This window comes from Delphinapterus leucas, chromosome 6 (assembly GCF_059928025.1).
Source record: "Delphinapterus leucas isolate spDelLeu-1000000601 "Yukka" chromosome 6, BTC_Dleu_Yukka2, whole genome shotgun sequence".
In the NCBI taxonomy this organism is placed as follows: domain Eukaryota; kingdom Metazoa; phylum Chordata; class Mammalia; order Artiodactyla; family Monodontidae; genus Delphinapterus; species Delphinapterus leucas.
Genome location: NC_143134.1, coordinates 78,290,740 through 78,308,357, shown reverse-complemented (window position 1 = coordinate 78,308,357; position 17,618 = coordinate 78,290,740). Strand labels below are relative to the sequence as shown.

General features: G+C 36.5%; 1 protein-coding gene across 1 annotated transcript in view; it reads right to left on the bottom strand.

Annotated features, from left to right (window-relative positions):
- TMC1 (transmembrane channel like 1) overlaps positions 1-17,618 on the bottom strand; it is a 131,707-nt gene that overhangs the window by 89,323 nt on the left and 24,766 nt on the right. The window contains exons 2-4 of the mRNA XM_022573505.2: positions 13,203-13,250; positions 9,278-9,449; positions 4,377-4,505 (exon numbers count right to left, since the gene is read on the bottom strand). Coding sequence (XP_022429213.2) covers positions 4,377-4,505; positions 9,278-9,449; positions 13,203-13,250 — 349 coding nt within the window. The remainder of the gene's footprint in view (positions 1-4,376; positions 4,506-9,277; positions 9,450-13,202; positions 13,251-17,618) is intronic.

Here is a 17,618-nt window from a genome sequence, read left to right as displayed (position 1 = left end):
CCTGACTCCCATGTTTTAGTAACACTGGGGTAGAGAACCTTTACTGCATGTTCTAAGAAGTACTGACCACTATCTAATATGTGATAGGAATCTGTGGGGGAGAAGCTCAGTACAGCATTCAGAAACCTACGAAGGGAGACAGGTCGGGCACCGTAGTACCAACGACTTTATCACAGAGGCTGAAACCAAGAGAATCAGGCTGACCATGGCCAGTGGTACCAGCTGTGCAGAATACTGCAAAGCCACAAAGCAGGAGCCATTTCTGGCTGTGGAGAATCATCCCAAGACAGTGAGCATTGCTAACAGGTGAGAAGCCATAGTTGTTTCGTCTCTGGGCCTAAATCTGTGCTTCCATTCTGCGAGCTGGCTTTCACTCCAACTTTCTGAATCACTGTCTTGATAGCATGCCTAACTTGCTCCCCAGCTACAGGGGTAAGAGGCAGCAAACTTGAAGGCTTATAAGGTCCAGCCAAGGAGCGTGAATAAGAGATGTGGCTTGTTTGGGAGCTGTGCACACTGAAGACGGAGTGCCCTGTTAGTGGGACAGCAATTGCTTAGCCCCAGCTATTATTTTCATGTAGGAATGGGGACCAGATTTTCTTCTTATCCAGGAGAAGCTGAACATCTGGATTTTTAAAATCTGAAATCTCCCACTTTTTAAAATTTAACAACAAAGAAAAAACATTTTTATAAAAATATACACCCCCAGATGATTAAAATGGGAAATTTTATGTTATGTATATTTAATCACAATTCTTAAAAAACAATAAAAGAAAAAGAAACAAAAAGCATGTGGGCCAAATAAAAACCACCTATAGTCTAGATTCAGCTGCAGCCTCCCCATTTTCAACCTCTGCCCTAGTAATAGGGCATGGTATTGCCCTTCCTTCCATCCCAACCGTTATCTCTCCCCGCCTCTAAAAATGGCTTTATCCCTGGACTCCAGCCTAAGGCCCCAGGACCTGGAATCTGCCACAAGATTACCCTGTGGGTACATTTTGGAAGATCTGAAAGCGGCTGACCGTGGATTCTGCCAAACTGTCAAGATACCCTCTTTTCTTTGTTGGAGCATCAAAATCAGTTGTCCATCCAGACTGCTATACCAATGTGCCACCATCCCCCAAGGCTCCTGGGATTGCCTATGGCTAAGTCTGCTCCCACCTAGTCCTGCCAGGTCCTGTACCCTTCCTATCTCTCCTGTCATACTGCAGGGAATCAGACAACACTGAGTCTGTCCTGAGATGAAATAATAATTACAACTTGTGTTTCCCAGCTTTGTGCTATGTTCTGGCACCCTGCTAAGTGTTTCATATGAAATAACTCACTTTATGATTCCAATAGCCCTGTAAATTAGTAAAATTTCATAAGAAACCCAAGGTCAGAGGGCTACACAATTCATTCAAATTTGCACAGGTATTAAATGGAAGATCTGAGATTCAAACTTAAGACTGAAACCCATCCCTTCTTCACTGCCCTATATGGAAGATGCAGGCAAAGAAGAGTGAGGGGGTATTTCTACACCTCCACGCAGGTGGAAAGGGAGGATATATTGCTTGGCATTTTAATGCAGTTTCACACCACACTTTGACAGTTCACAATATTATCACTTTCCAATTTTACAACTTTCTATATACAGTTACCTGTGGTTCCCAGGTTTGGGAATTTCATGGTCAGCAATATTTCAAAACATATTGGGTAGGCCAAAAAGTTCATTCGGTTTTTTCCGTAAGATGCCTCTAGCAGCACTTAGTTGTCTTTAACTTCATTTGAAACAATTTTGTTAGACTGTATGTAACAGCTGTCATATCAGCATACATTAAAAAAAAACTTATCAAAATTGGTGAGTTTCTGTGTAGCCATTTTAATACTGAAGATGGAAGAAAAAAAGCAACATTTTCGGCATATCAGGCTTTATTATTTCAAGAAAGGTAAAAATGCAAGCGAAACACACAAAAAGATTTGTGCAGTGTATGGAGAAGGTGCTGTGACAGATCGAATGTGTCAAAAGTGGTTTGCAAAGTTTCGTGCTGGAGATTTCTCGTTGGACAATGCTCCATGGTCAGATAAACCAGTTGAAGTTGATAGCGATCAAACAGAAACAATAATTGAGAACAATCAACTTTATACCATGCAGGAGATAGCCGACATACTCAAAATATCCAAATCAAGCTTTGAAAATCATTGCACCAGCTTGGTTATGTGAATCGCTTTGACGTTTGGGTTCCAAGTAAGTTAAGCGAAAAAAACCTTCTTGACCATATTTCCACATGCGATTCTCTACTGAAACATAATGAAAACGTTCCATTTTTAAAACAAATTGTGACAGGAGATGGAGAGTGGATACTGTACAACGATGTGGAATGGAAGAGATCGTGGGGCAAGCGAAATGAACCACCACCAACCACACCAAAGGCCGGTCTTTATCCAAAGAAGGTGATGTTGTGTATATGGTGGGATTGGAAGGGAGTCCTCTATTATGAGCTCCTTCCGGAAAACCAAACAATTAATTCCAACAAGTACTGCTCCCAATTAGACCAACTAAAAGCGGCACTCCACGAAAGGTATCCAGAATTAGTCAACAGAAAATGCATAATCTTCCATAAGGATAATGCAAGGCCGCATGTTTCTTTGATGACCAGGCGAAAACTGTTACAGCTTGGCTGGGAAGTTCTGATTCATCTGCCACATTCACCAGACATTGCACCTTCGGATTTCCCTTTATTTTGGTCTTTACAAAATTCTCTTAATGGAAAAAAGTTCAGTTCCCTGGAAGACTGTAAAAGGTACCTGGAACAGTTCTTTGCTCAAAAAGATAAGTTTTGGGAAGATGGAATTATGAAGTTGCCTGAAAAATGGCAGAAGGTAGTGGAACAAAAGGGTGAATACGCTGTTCAATAAAGTTCTTGGTGAAAATGAAAAATGTGTCTTTTATTTTTACTTAAAATACCGAGGACAATTTTTGGCCCGCCCAATATTTTGGGAAACAATATAAGGTTACCAAACTTCTATTTTGCCAAGTAAGGATATTTCCTAAACCTATCATTTAGCATCATTATCACTTCATTAAATGAAAACTACTTTGACACACACACACACACACACACACACATGCATATGCACATACATTAATAGCTTCATGGAACCAGAAATGCTACTTGTCTTTGCCTTCATTTATGGCTGGTGTACAAGCACATGCATAAGTGGTTCCCAGCCTACAGTTGTGTGGTGTTCCAAAAGCTTTCTGGCAAGACCACTGTTTGGAACTTGGAAACCTTATTCCACAAGACAAAGCAATAACATTAGAAATGATGCCTAGGTTCCCACCTCATAGGGTAAACCTGGAATATCTTGTTTTATTTTGGATATGAGGTAACTGAGGCCCCAGAAGTTTAAGCCATTTCCTTAAATAACACACAAACTCTTGCAGAGCCAGGATTAGTAGTGAATTATCCTGATAGCTGCTTCAGTCCTTTTTTCATCACCAGAGACAAAAACACTTTAACATTATTATAGATACACTGTAATGTTTAACGTTATTAGTTAAATAGGCTTGTGGAGGGATAGCTTTGGAAATTTACCACTGTTTATAAAAATTGTTCTGTGTAAAAACTGCAATCTGTATCACATCTGTGAGAAGCAAACATGGCTGTTATCACAGACATGGTCCCTTTTATTCATGCCCCACTTCCCCAAACCACCATGCAAAGAAATATAGTGTGATCCTCAGAGGTGAATCTGCTTCCAGTCCCAAAAGGGAAAGGGATAAACATTTGACTTTTCTTATCAGGAGTTTATAAATCTATGTGTCTCTGAGTGTGTCAAGACTCAACAAAAGAGTGAAATTGGGTCGCTTACATGTTACCAGGGAATAGCTATTAGCGTAATCCTTAATTGGAATCCCGTTTACTCTTCTGTTGGCTTAGCATCCTCCCTGTGCTTTAATAAGAGCTGTCACATGAATATATCATTTGAGGCTGGAACCCTGCAGAGAAACTAGAGTGTGCAATCCAACAAACTTGTAAAATTCAAATATATTATCTCCTTCAGAGAGATAGTAATGAATGTATTAAACTAAGGAAATTCTCAGTTCAAGGAACAAATTATTAAAAGTGATCTGAGACTGTAAGACTCCAAATAATGAATTTAATCATGATTGTTTTCTTTTATAATCATTAGCCCAGCCTCTCTAGTGATATATGTTAACTATATGATAGGTAACATATATGTTATATATGACCATGAAAATTATATATAATGAGTATTATATATATGATGTATCACATATAGTATTATCTATAATATATAGGTAATACTCAGAGAATTTGGGAGATCAATAGCAGGGAAAATGTTTCTAATTTTGAAAAGTGGCACCATACTTGAGAACTTCAATTTTCTTTTCCATTTTCCAAGGCTTGCATTTGACAGTAGCAATCATTTGTCTATTCTCATCTAACTCTGCCTTCAATCTTTCCAATTCCTCTTCATCAATTTCTTCTTCTTCTTCCCTTAAAACAAAAAACAAACAAAAAAAAACCTCCTTTAGTAAAGCTAGGTTTTGCTTGACTTCAAAACTTAAAGAATGCTACCAGATACTCAGATGATCAATGTACAGCAACTTGACTATATATGGTGTGTGCTGAGATCCACAAGCCTTAGTGCTTGTATCTGAACAGTGATGCAGGATTTCTGGAAATATTATAACTTTAAACAATAGTGTTTACATTCTGAAGTACTGAAACCATTTTATGTCCATAGTCTCAAATTCTCAGAACTAGAAAATGTGTGGAAACAGTTACAGATCTATCAATATATTTTCTTCTCTTCTTTGTTCCCCTGTACACCTTCCCCCACCAATTCTACATTTCATTTAAAAACTTTATTTTTCAACAAGGATAGTAAATTAGAGGTGAGCATGTCTTTGAAGTGCCCTTAAAAAATTTGTTAGCCCTGTCTCGAAAGAAAGAGAAAAACTGAAATAGGAAAAAATTTAAAAATCTATTCCTCAAAGGTAACTTAATCTGTTAATTAAACTCAAAACTTCAATTGATAAAATTCAACTTGAAGTATATATGACAGAAGTGAATCCTTTGAAGAGGCCTTCAAAGGAATTTAGTTTCTTACTGAGCAAATGAGATGTATCTTTTCTTTTCTTTTCCTAGTATTGCAAAAATATCAAAGGGTCCAAAACTCAAAGAAAACAAAATCTAAACACGAACAACGTGATTTTTAAATTGAGGAATGTAATGGCCTATGGCAGAGATTCTTTTTTTTTGGTAATAGATTGTTTCAGTTATGAGCTGTTGTTGCTTAACTTCAAACTTACCCTTCTATACTTAATATTGTGATGCTGTGGCTGTGACTCTGTAGGGTACATTTCTGGTTTGTCAGTTGGCTCATTTTTCGGCTGCCCATAGAAGACACTAAGAAGGGACTAGGTCTTTCCTTTCTTTGGTTTCCTGTTTGCTTCCTGTGGTGATGTTTACTCTTTAGTGATGCTTCTTCACCCCAAGAGCTGCAGGGCCTTCCCATAGCTGCAGGTGAAACTAGTTTGCTGACTTTTCCAACACTAGCAGAACCAGCTTCATCATTCTCCCAGTAGACACCAGCACCACTTGAGCATCGCCCCCCTCTGCAATAGTTTCAGCTCTGTGGATCTCTCCTCTATGCTTTTAAGTTTTAATTCCAACCTCTTTCCGTTGTTCCTCCAGCCCCTAGTATGCTATTTGCTTCCTATAGTTGCTGTCACCATGATACTTCGTGTTCTCTTTCACCTTTCCAGTAACCTAGTTAGCAATTATTTATATCTACTAAACAGTCCTCTTATTAAATACTCTCTCTTCAATTAACTGTTGGAGTTTCTTTCTCCTAACTAGACCCTGACTGACAAAAAAAATGTAATCTGACTCAGTGTTAGTCAGAAACATATTTTGTCATTCACTAAACTCATGACCACACACAGTAGGGCTATGGCAAAAGATGTTTTTGAAAGTTTCAGCTGAATAATAGGAGGACATACCCATAATTTAACAGCCTACCTTATAAAATGACTTCGCAATCTCCTTTCTTTCCTACCAATCCAGAGTTTTTAATCAGGTCATGATTACTGAAACAAAAATTTAAATTAACCCTCTAAAATACACTTGTCATTGATACTTTGTTTTTTCTTTTTGACCGATGCAGACATTTGGCTTAGAATAGTAATCCTGGTTCGAGAGAACTATGGAAATACCATCCACTAAGATACAACTCTGATTGCCATTAGGTTGTTTCTATTTTAATTATTTGATATTTATTATATAAAATCCTATGGTGCTGTAAAACCATAATAAAATACTCACAAAGAATGAAAGAATGATCTATTTGATGTTTGGATTTACCATGTAACTAAAGCTTATTTCTCTACATTTCTCTACATTCCTAACATTAATTATGTAGTTTCCTGCTATCTTAAACCCAGTACTTTGTATGTTTAACATATTCAAATTCTATGATTCCTTCAAAAATGATATGAAATGTCTTCAATACCCTTTTCTGATTATCCCTATGAGAATACTTTTCTCTAAGACTCTAAATCACTTTGTACTTCTCTGGCACATTTATACTGTCTTATTTCATAATAATTTGTGTCTAAGTGGCCTCTCCCTTACTATAGTATGAATTTCTAGAGAATGCAGGCAATTGCATATTCATATCCATATCTTCCAAAGAAATTAGTAAATTATCTTCCACAGAAGTGGAGCTGGATAAATATTTATTGAATAAATGTTTATGTACAGAGTTTTTCTGTATATTGGATTACCATCAAATATACTAAAATATAACAATGTCTTGCAAGATTAGAATGTTATGGAAAGGCATTTATTCCTACACTAAATGATCTTAGACTGGTATATTTTTAAAGTCTTTGCTGTTAATTGTTGATTGCTCCAGGAAGATCATGCTGTGCTACAAGGTATAGCTGTTGCCGGCTAAGTTACCTTCAAATATGCAGGTAATTAAAATATTACATTTTTGCATAATTAAAATATGATAATGCATAACTAAAACACTGTATTACAGGGAAACTGCTTTTCTAGGAACCACTCAAAGAAAGTGCTAATCATATTAAAAGGGCATAGCACTGACATGCTTTATCTTCTAAAATTTAGGGCTAATCTGTGTAAGAATGGCTTTCTATCTTAGGTTTGATTTATTTAAACAACAGTTGTTAGGAAAAAGGAGGTATAACGTGCTGAATTTCTCAGTGCTATGAACGTATTACTTACTCACTTAAAACTGGGTCAAGAAAAGCCTGTAATATTATTAGAAATACTCCAAAATGCCAAACGAGGCAGTGTTTTTTAACCATCTCCAAAGACAGTTAACATTACAACCTTGGATTTAGTTGGTTTCAAGTTTGGCTCTGTGGAGAAGTGGGGAGGGAGGGAGCCAGGGGTGATTCTGGCTTCTCAGAATCAGGATGAGAGTAGGATCAGCTAAGGACAGACACTTTCACAGGGACAAGATTGCCCCAAGTAACAGGGGCCAAGACCCAGTTGATTCATATGGTCCTATTTCTAGAGGTTGAGCACTGAAGTGAGGGCATTGAACAGACCAGGAGACAAGAGGAATTCCCACCCAAGTCATCTTTTAAAAAGGACATCTCTGAGGCACAAGTGGAGAGGAAAAGCAAATTGTGGAACACAACCTATATCATGCATATGTCTATTGGTGATGTTTTCTCAATGAAATACCACTGTCAGAAGGCATAAGCTTTGCTAGTAGGAAATATTACTACATAATAATAGCAATAACAATCACAATAAGACATGGAACTTAAAAGGGTGTTCTGTTTTTGAAAAGAACAAAGCATAAAAATACTTGAAAAGACGATAGACATAAAAAATGCCAGAGTCAAAACGTAAAGCAGGTGATGTCTTAGTATTCAAAGAGAAGAAAGAGGAGCAACTTGGGGAGGAGAAGGAGAAAAAGGAAGAAGAGAAAGAAGAGGAAGAGAGAGATTTAAAAACTTAAATCAACAAAAATATAATGAAGAAATGGGTAGGGCTACTCTTATTTTAAAAGGAACCATCGTCTATTAATGCTAAGCTTCTCTACCTGACAAAATGTTCACATAGTTGTATTTAATTACAATTACTTATGAAGAGGAAAATAATAGCTTGTTATTGAGTACTGCAATGTGTCATCTTGGGAGGCTATCTTGGAAAGTTCCTCACCATTTAAAGTCCTAGGACTGTTTCAGAGGAGATCCCATCACCTCATGGTGATTCCCATGCCCCACCTGGGGTGGCAGAGGAGCTATTCTCTTAAATCCTTTCCAAGGGGTCTAGGTTTTCTATCAGTAAATGTGTTTTACATGCACACTTTTCCTACCTGCCTGCCATCTGCAATTTTCCAGAAAGCAAAGACTAGAAAATTATTTTCTTGGATTTTTCCTAAACAGCATTTAATATATTATTCTACACAAAGACAGCACTCAGAAAAACGTTGGCCTGGTAGAACTGAAAGACACAGGGTTATATTAAAAAGGAAATGACAATCCCAATCCTCTGTAAAGGGACAGATAGTTAACATTTTAGACTTTGGGAGCTATATACAGCTCTGTCCCATGTTCCTCTTTGTTTTTTTTAAAATTACAGTTTTATTAAAACTGTAAGAACCATTCTTAGCCCTTGGGTTGGAATTAACCATGGTTGGCCAACTCCTGCTCTGTAAGATAAGTGATTTGGGTTCATTGTTTAGGAGTTTTTCTGTAAAGGGACAGATAGTTAACATTTTAGACTTTGGGAGCTATATACAGCTCTGTCCCATGTTCCTCTTTGTTTTTTTTAAAATTACAGTTTTATTAAAACTGTAAGAACCATTCTTAGCCCTTGGGTTGGAATTAACCATGGTTGGCCAACTCCTGCTCTGTAAGATAAGTGATTTGGGTTCATTGTTTAGGAGTTTTTCACTTAACTTCAGTAACGATGCACTTAACTAATGGGATAACTTTAAAATATTTAAATTAACTAAATATGTTAATGACCTATGACAATTTAGATCTCTCATAAGGGAATTTCTCATAAGTCCATTCTTAATATATATTCATTTTACAATTCTATTTTAATATCAAAATACATTTAACTAAGTGGAGTAAAATGGCAGATGAAGCCTGTTTTTCTGAAAGTAGTTTTAATTACCAATTTTAAGGCCAGGGAGTGCCTAAAGGGAGTGGTCTTCTTTCAGCATCAGGCACTTCTGAATGAGAAGCAATTTCAGATAAGAACTAACTTACTCTCCTCTCCTCATCCTCCTCCTTCTCTCTTTTTCTCTGGCCTTCCTCGTTTCTTCATCCTCTGGTTCAGGTTCTGGGTCATCTTCATTGATGACATCTCTGGTCCGTTTCCTCTTTGGTCTCATGCTCTCTCTTCGAGGTAGTTTGTCTTCCTCCTCCTCTTCCTCTTCACCTAAACATAGCAGTTAATGCTTCAGTGAGCAGTATCAGAAAAGTGCTCTCCCGCTACCAAATGTATTCTTACTTTTTAATTATCATTGTCACACATCTGAGACCATAATCCAGCAATTTGCCATATCAAGATAAGATGCATCATGCCATATATATTTCATAGCCTGCCACTTAATTACATTTATCTAGGGACTCCCCTGGTGGCGCAGTGGTTGAGAGTCTGCCTGTCAATGCAGGGGACACAGGTTCGAGCCCTGGTCCGGGAAGATCCCACATACCGCAGAGCAACTAAGCCCTTGCACCACAACTACTGAGCCTGTGCTCTAGAGCCCGTGAGCCACAACTACTGAGCCCGCGTGCCACAACTACTGAATCTCACGTGCCTAGAGCCCATGCTCTGCAACAAAAAGAAGCCACCGCAATGAGAAGCGTGCGCACCTCAACGAAGAGTAGCCCCCGCTCGCCACCACTAGAGAAAGCCCACAACGAAGACCCAACACAGCCAATAAATAAATAAATAAATTTAAAATAAATAAATACATTTATCTAAATTCTCATTTCTTGTGGTTTATCTACTCATATGTCAGTGTCGATCCCCAAATTCTAATAATGCTTAGAATTCCAGCCTTCATTTACTTGGGTAACTAGATGAGTTGGAGTTTAATATCACACCATGATCTCTCAGACCAAGTTTATAGGTTACCAATTCAACACATAAGGGTTGAATGTTTAAACACTATGTGCTAATACTACTTCTATCTCAGAACAAAGAATAAGAATGACAAGGAAATGCTACAAACCAGAATAATTTTGAGGAAATTAATGTATGCCTTGACATTCCTCCTAATTCAAATTCTTCTCATTCTTTTTCTTTTTTTTACTTTTTAAAAAAAATTGAAGTATAGTTGATTTACAGTACTGTGTAAGTTTCAGGTATACAGCAAGTGATTCAATTATACATACATATATATTTTTTCAGATTATTTCCCTTTATAGGTTTTTACAAGATATTGAATACAGTTCCCTGTGTTACACAGTAAATCCTTGTTGCTTACCTATTTTATGTAAAATTATTCTCATTCTTGACTTCAAATATTTCTTCTTTTGCCTAGATATTTCTTCCTGTTTCTTAAATGAAATTGATAGTAAATACCTTTGCTTGATCATTTTATCTTTTTGATTAGAATTAGATATAAATAACTTGTAAATTTAATACAAAACTGAGAAAAATGACATTTTATTTTATTCATCAACTAACAATTAATGCCTCACATGTCCATAACTTCTTTGGAAGCTTCCAGGTAAAGAGTAGAGGGAGAATTCAGTTCCTTCCTTCACCGTTCATGACATACATCCTACTTCACTTTCATTTTTGTTTTTTAACTTCTGATATTTAGAGTCAACTTCTGATGTTTATTACAAAAAACAAATATTACTCATAATTATCACTATCTTCTTAAATAGAAGCTACTCAGGGAAAAATTTGTGCTTTAATGGAAAACTATGAATTGTCTGCACCATACCCTTCTGTGTTACTGATTCTGATTCTATGGAAGCTATTTTATAACTTTGTAAGTTACGGATAACTAGATAGCAATGCAAAATAGTTCTTGTCTGTAGACAAGAAAGTGAACTCTGCTTAATGCAGAGACAACCTTCCATCACCGAAAAAGAAAATGAAAGAAAAAAATCCCCAAAACAGTCATGCCTTATTTGCACAATCATTTCAATATTCCTGATCTATAAATATATCTGTTCTTTGAATTTTCCTTTAACTGGTAACTGCTATAAATGCCTCACCAGATTCCTCATTTATTAGTTAAATGTCTTAATTTTTACATATGTGTGTCATTATTTTATCTTTTAAAATCTTTTTGTTATCTTTTTAACATTACTTATCAAAATTTTTCTATTGATATTTCAAATCTAAGATCTAAATATTACCATTATTACTAAAGTTTGACTAACAGAGAGCAACTTTTCTAACCGGGTTTGGAAAACTATATTTTGTTATCAAAACCAAGAATGAGTTTCCATTTGTTAAATACTGTGGCAAATGTTATATGTTATTTGAACCCCACTCTGGCATTCTGAAAATTTACCCAGCCTTTATTATTCATTTTAGTCACTAATTGTAGAAAGAACAGAGCCTCACAGGAACTGAGAAACAATTTCACCTACAAATAGCTCGAAAACTCTAGCAGCCACTTACTACCCTGCATTTTAGTATATTTCATATTAAGGCTAAACTATTAAGCTTGCAGAGTTTGACCATGGATGAAAAGTGTATTATTATATTTATATTTTAGCACTTAGGACAAAAAGGCTATATTTAGTGCTTTAACTAGTTTCCAAATATTCAAATTCTTAAAAAAGGAATGTTTTACAGTTGCCTACTAAATGTGGATTTGCATACATTACCTTTTGGAATGGGCTTGATTCAGTTTTGAAGGGTAGCAAAATATACCACGTCAAAAAGGCATTCTGAATATACCACCCCAAAATATGCCACTTTGGTGTATTGACTATTTTGAGCTGTAGCACTTGAAAAACAGCAAATGCAGGAAGAGACTCTCTCTGAACTTCTCTTAGCTGCTTAAAGACAGAGTCTCCAAAAGGAGCTCAACTGTCATAAATCCCCTCCCCAGGAGTTTCATCCCCAAGGAAGATAGACTATTATCACAGGAGACTATAGGTCAACACCACATGCAGACACACTTTATCATAAACTATCATAATTCCCATCTATTCTCCTAAAACTTATTTATTCTCTCTCAAGAGACCTACATGCCCTCCCTCTCCCCTCTTTAGATGGTGTTCAAATCTAAATTTTAAGCCACCTCACAGTTACTCATTTTCCTGGATATCTCCCATGTATACGTGAGGTGTATGTGTTAATAAACTTCTGGTTTGTTTTGGTTTTTTTCTTGTTAAACTGTCTTATATTATAGGGGTATCAGCTAAGAACTCAGGAGGGTAGAGGAAAAATTACTTTTCCTCCCCGACAGTAGTCAAGTCATAGCATCTAGGATCTATGTGAGACTCTGGGCTGTTTTCATGTAAAATGTACCAAATTAATGAAACCAACTGTCATCATGAACATTCACTGGCTGTCATGTTGGGCTCAGGTTTTTAATTGACAGTGTTGATGTATTCTCTAATTGAACTCTTCTTGAGATGCTGCTCTTTCAGTTTTGGTAAACTCAAAACTTTTGCTCATATAATGATCTTTCTCTGTTCCAGTCCATGAGGGGTCTGCATGCCTGGAAAGGGGTCACAGCTCTTGAGCTGAACCTACTCAAAGTAAGAACTACAGAGCAATTCCGACAAAATACCCATGAATTCAGTACAAAAGAACAGGTTTTTTCATTTTTATTGAACCACCTGATCAGTTCAGTCAAAAAGGTCAATCTGTTATATTGTAATAGATTCAGCCTTAGAGAAAAGCTTTTAGGACAAAGATTTTCATGGGGGAAAATAGTAAAGAAATAAAAGAGCAAATTTTTTCTGAACTACCATCTACTTACTCATGAGTAAATTATAAATTGGGTGGAATGTGTGTGTGCCAATTGAATGGAATCTCGAGTAGAGATTCTGTTTGATGGTCTTGAACTCTTTTGTGAGACCATCCACACACGCTTCTCTGCTTGCATACGGTAGCATATTCCCACAAGATAAAAGGGTGAATCCCCTGAATTCACCACTATTCCATGGGAAACATATCCCAAGTAGGGATATGTCCATCCGCACTTACTTGAACTTTCCTCAGTATCATCTTCTTTTTCCTCCACTTGGATTTGCACTGTTGAAGAAAGAAAAAATATAGTAATTCTTTAAATGATGGTACAATTGTTAATAACTGGTTTTTACTGTTATTATTTTCATTGTAAAGTTTTTTGTGCAGTTAATAAATTTTTTCAATAAACTTGTCAAAATAAGCATTGCTTATTAAAGATATACAGCCACAATATCTTATACATTGCTGTGCAAGGACTTCTCTGCTTCATCGTCTTCAACGATTTGCAAAACATACCAATCATAAACCTGTCAACTCAATTCAAAATAACTTCAACCAAAATAAATTCTGTACTGCAATAAGCAGACTTAGGGTGTGTTGGGTCATTTCATTCTATGGTAAAAGGTATTGTTGGCAAAGCTATATACACATGCACAAACCACTTGGTTATTATAAATAAAGTTATTAAAATAGACAATATTTCATTATGACCAGGTACCCAGTGTCAAAGAATCTTTCAAAAAGGCTTAAAACCTGATATTTCCTATTTCAATTATTTCTATATGTATTATATGCAGACAGCTTAAATCTTCCCATACATGATTTATCTTGACTATGTGGAGACAGGTGATTCTACAGTTCTTTCCAAGACAAAGAACACTTCTTCTGTCTACTCCTCACCTCATCCTCAGCACCTTGTTTTTAGATTTGCTCCATTTTTATAAAGGCATATAAAGGTTTTATAAAATTTTACTGGTACAGTAATATAGGAAAATATATTAATTGGCAGATATTTTCCCCTTGTCAACTACTGTCCATTCATCACAGGTTGTCAGCCAGAGACAAAGATCTGCAAATTGCCATGGTAAAAATTGCAGTAGACTATTTCTTTAAACCATGAGTCTAGTAACTCATTTAAAATATTAATTTACCTATTTTTATTTAAGGTGGATGGGCATAAGTCCAAAAAATCAAAGATAACAAACGATGTTGCTGTGAACAGAGGAAACAACCTCTGGTTTTGTTTCTGCTCAGCACTGTCAAAGGTTATTATTCAGAACTTGACAGGCATATTGAAAAGGCAGCACATTCAGAGTTTAAATTCCATTCATAAAGAAGATTATTGTAAAAAGCATTTTTTGCCTTTAAACAGCATCTGCGTAAAATTTTTAGGATATGCAAAAATGTTATCACTCAACATCAGCCATAGAATATGAAAATAAGTGTTGTTTCGTTCAGAGTGGACATATGCCTTCTGTCACCGGTTGTAACTGGATCTGCACAGGACAAAGGTCTTTATGTCACTACTGAGAGTTCGCAACAGTGAAGGCAGACACTACTCAGAGATATTTTACATTCAACAATAGGCCATGGTCTTTATTTGCAATTAATGCTGCCCCCAAGTTTCTTCAGCCAAAGAAGAATTCACTCAGGAAGGCATCTTAATGATATAAGGTTAGCCTTAGAGCAAGGTCTGATCAGCGTGCATAATATAGAAACAGCTGAGGACAAATAGCAAAGTCTGACACATAGCCTCTTTTGCACCATGCATAGCCAAAGCAAAAATTCACATAAAATGCTATAATGATTTGTAATAATCAACTCACTAGACATGATTAAATAAAGTTAAATAATGAAATGGAAGAAAATACTAAACAACTAGAAATACAAGCAAATCTTTAGGAAGGATCATATATTAAACAAAAGCAGTAGAATGAAATGTCCCAAGCCAAGGAGATGAGCAAGAAATCAATTTCCTCTGACAAGTAGGGGAGAGAAAAAGCAGGGCTGGAGTCATAGGTCATCTTTTCAGGTACAGGAAGGATAGTTACAAATGGCCATTAAATAAAACCTAAAAATCCATAAGGGGAGATAGCCCTGTGGTTGCAAGTAAAGAAGAAAAAAGAGCTACGGTTTCTGAGTGATGTAATGGAGAGTATTGCAGAAATAGCCCCTTCACTCCTCTTCAGGTGACTTTCCAACAGTGATACGCATCTGTGCATGACCATCTGCACATTTTCAGTAGGTGCCTTCTTTATTCAACAGCATTCCTTTTGTCTGGAAGCTGAGTCAGGGGCCACAGAACAGTTGTTTTTATAGTTACTGTGATCATAATTGGTTTATTATTGACTCAAACCCTCAGCAAAGGCATCATCGGCATCAAGAACTAAACAGCAGCACCCTGACCAGGAGATTGAAGACTCCATCAAGAGCCTCAGACCAAGCTTAATTTTAATGGAACACTATTTGGTCTGAAAAGCAACTGTCAATGCTGATCTGCATCTCCTGCAACTCAAAGCGTTGTTGAAGAACCAATCTAAGATGCCCCTCCCAGACAAAAGCCTGTGCAAAAGAATAACTCAGAACACTTAAATGGGAGTTACAGACTGTCTTTCCCTTCTCAGACAATTTTCGGCACGGCCTATTGCCATCCCTTCTCTCAGCAGTCCTTAGTAGCTTGCTCCCAATCATATGACCACCCTCATGTTCTGGATGTTTCCCAAAGCCTATTGATTATGTACTTTAAAAATAACCTCTCTCCTGGGGAGTGATGGGAGGACAGTGAAGGGGGGGAGTGGTTTCCTGTCTAAATGTTGAAGGCAGCAAGCAAAACTGCATTGAAGTACGCTTATTTAAGAGAGGAATATGCAATAGGAGCAGATGAACTCCTAGGCAACCCAGATCCTCATTTCATGCAAATAGACACAGTAATTAAAAACAGTAAAAGGAAACAACAGCAAAATGTCACATTTCAGAGGCATTGGAATCGTTCAGAAAAGTGGATGTTGTTCCAGGCTTTCTTTTTCAATCTACAGTACTGAAAGTATTTTATGGTTCTTCAGTGTCAGTGGCCCAGTGGCAGGAAGAGTTTAATGATGTTGCCTGTTCCTCTAGTTTTTGAAGGGATTATTGTAGCACCAGGTCATTACTTTGGAAACTGAAAATTCATTTATTCAATTAGCATTTATTGTGCATTTACAAGGGTCTACAGAGCAAAGTGCTCTGGAGTAGGAGTTTGTAAACTGTAGAAGGAAATAACCGTCCTTAAGGAGTCTTGCTATTTGATGCAAAAGAATGACTTTATAACTCATACCTAAACTCAAGTTTACTTGGGTTATACCAGCAATGTACTAATTATGTTTATTAGCAATGTACTAGTGTGTTTCTTTTTAGGGTTCCTTTGTGTGTGAGGAAATGTCAGCATCAGCTCCTCGCATATAAAATGGGGTACATTTCCAGGGAATATAGCCAATATTTTATAATAACTATAAATGGAGTATAACCTTTTAAAAAATGGAAAAATGAAAAATGATGTGAAAATTTATATACAATAAGGGGAAGTAAATTAGCTTTGATATTTTAAAAAAGGCACTGCCATTATCAAAACTGTGCATATACACACACTTTCATGTTCCCTTGTGAAATGGTAGAAACTGCTCATTAATTAAATTTGAATTGTATTACCTAAGAAAAAATAAATAAAAAATAAATGAGGTACCTTTCACCTCAGACAGATATTAATCTATGCCATAACAAGCACATTTCCAAACCTTAGCTGAAGAACCTGTGTCATCAGTATGTGGTATAATGTGGAATATGAGAGGAAGAGAAGAATCAAGGACAATTCCAAGGTTTTTGGCCTGGGCAGCAGCGGGTGGAGTTTCAAGGAAAGGAGATAGGAGGCTCTAGGGAGAATAGCTTAGGTAGGAACAGTTGAAGTTCAGTAGTTTAATTTGAATAGATGGAGTCACCAAACCATATTGAAGTATCATTTCCCCTGTAGAGAATGGCACAGCACTCGGCTTCCATTCATCTATGAAAAAACTATTACTGGTGGGTGTTAAGTAAGGAACAGAAGACACTCTCTGTCAAAGTGAACAAAAATGATGGAATATGATTCTTCTTCCTCTCAAATATCTACCCAGGACATAAAATCTGACTCAGTTTAAATCAGCAGCTCCTTTTATTTTTGCTACTTTTGGGTCAGATAAGAAGATATTCATGACATTTGTTTATAACAATCCCAAGTCCTTCAAATGATGGAATCGAGCATGATATTTTGGAAGCCAACGAGTAAAAAGAATAATTATTTAGCTCTTATATCAATCAAATACCTTAATGAACCTGTAAACTATAAGACATTTAAAAAATCCTCAGGAGTGGAAATAACAGAATGAGATCATTACACTTAAATATAAACAAGGTATCTCGGGGAAAGGTTTAATGTGACAAACCTAGGCTGATACTCTTTCTGCAGGTGCCAGCACCTTTCCTTAATACCACTAAAAACCTTAAAACGATAAGGTTTTCATTAAGACCACTGAAAAAAACCATGGGGCACATATGTTCAAGAACACTCTGATGAAAACTTGTATAATAAATGCCAAAAGGCTGGTCATATTTTCAAACATTATGATATCTTGGAGATACTAA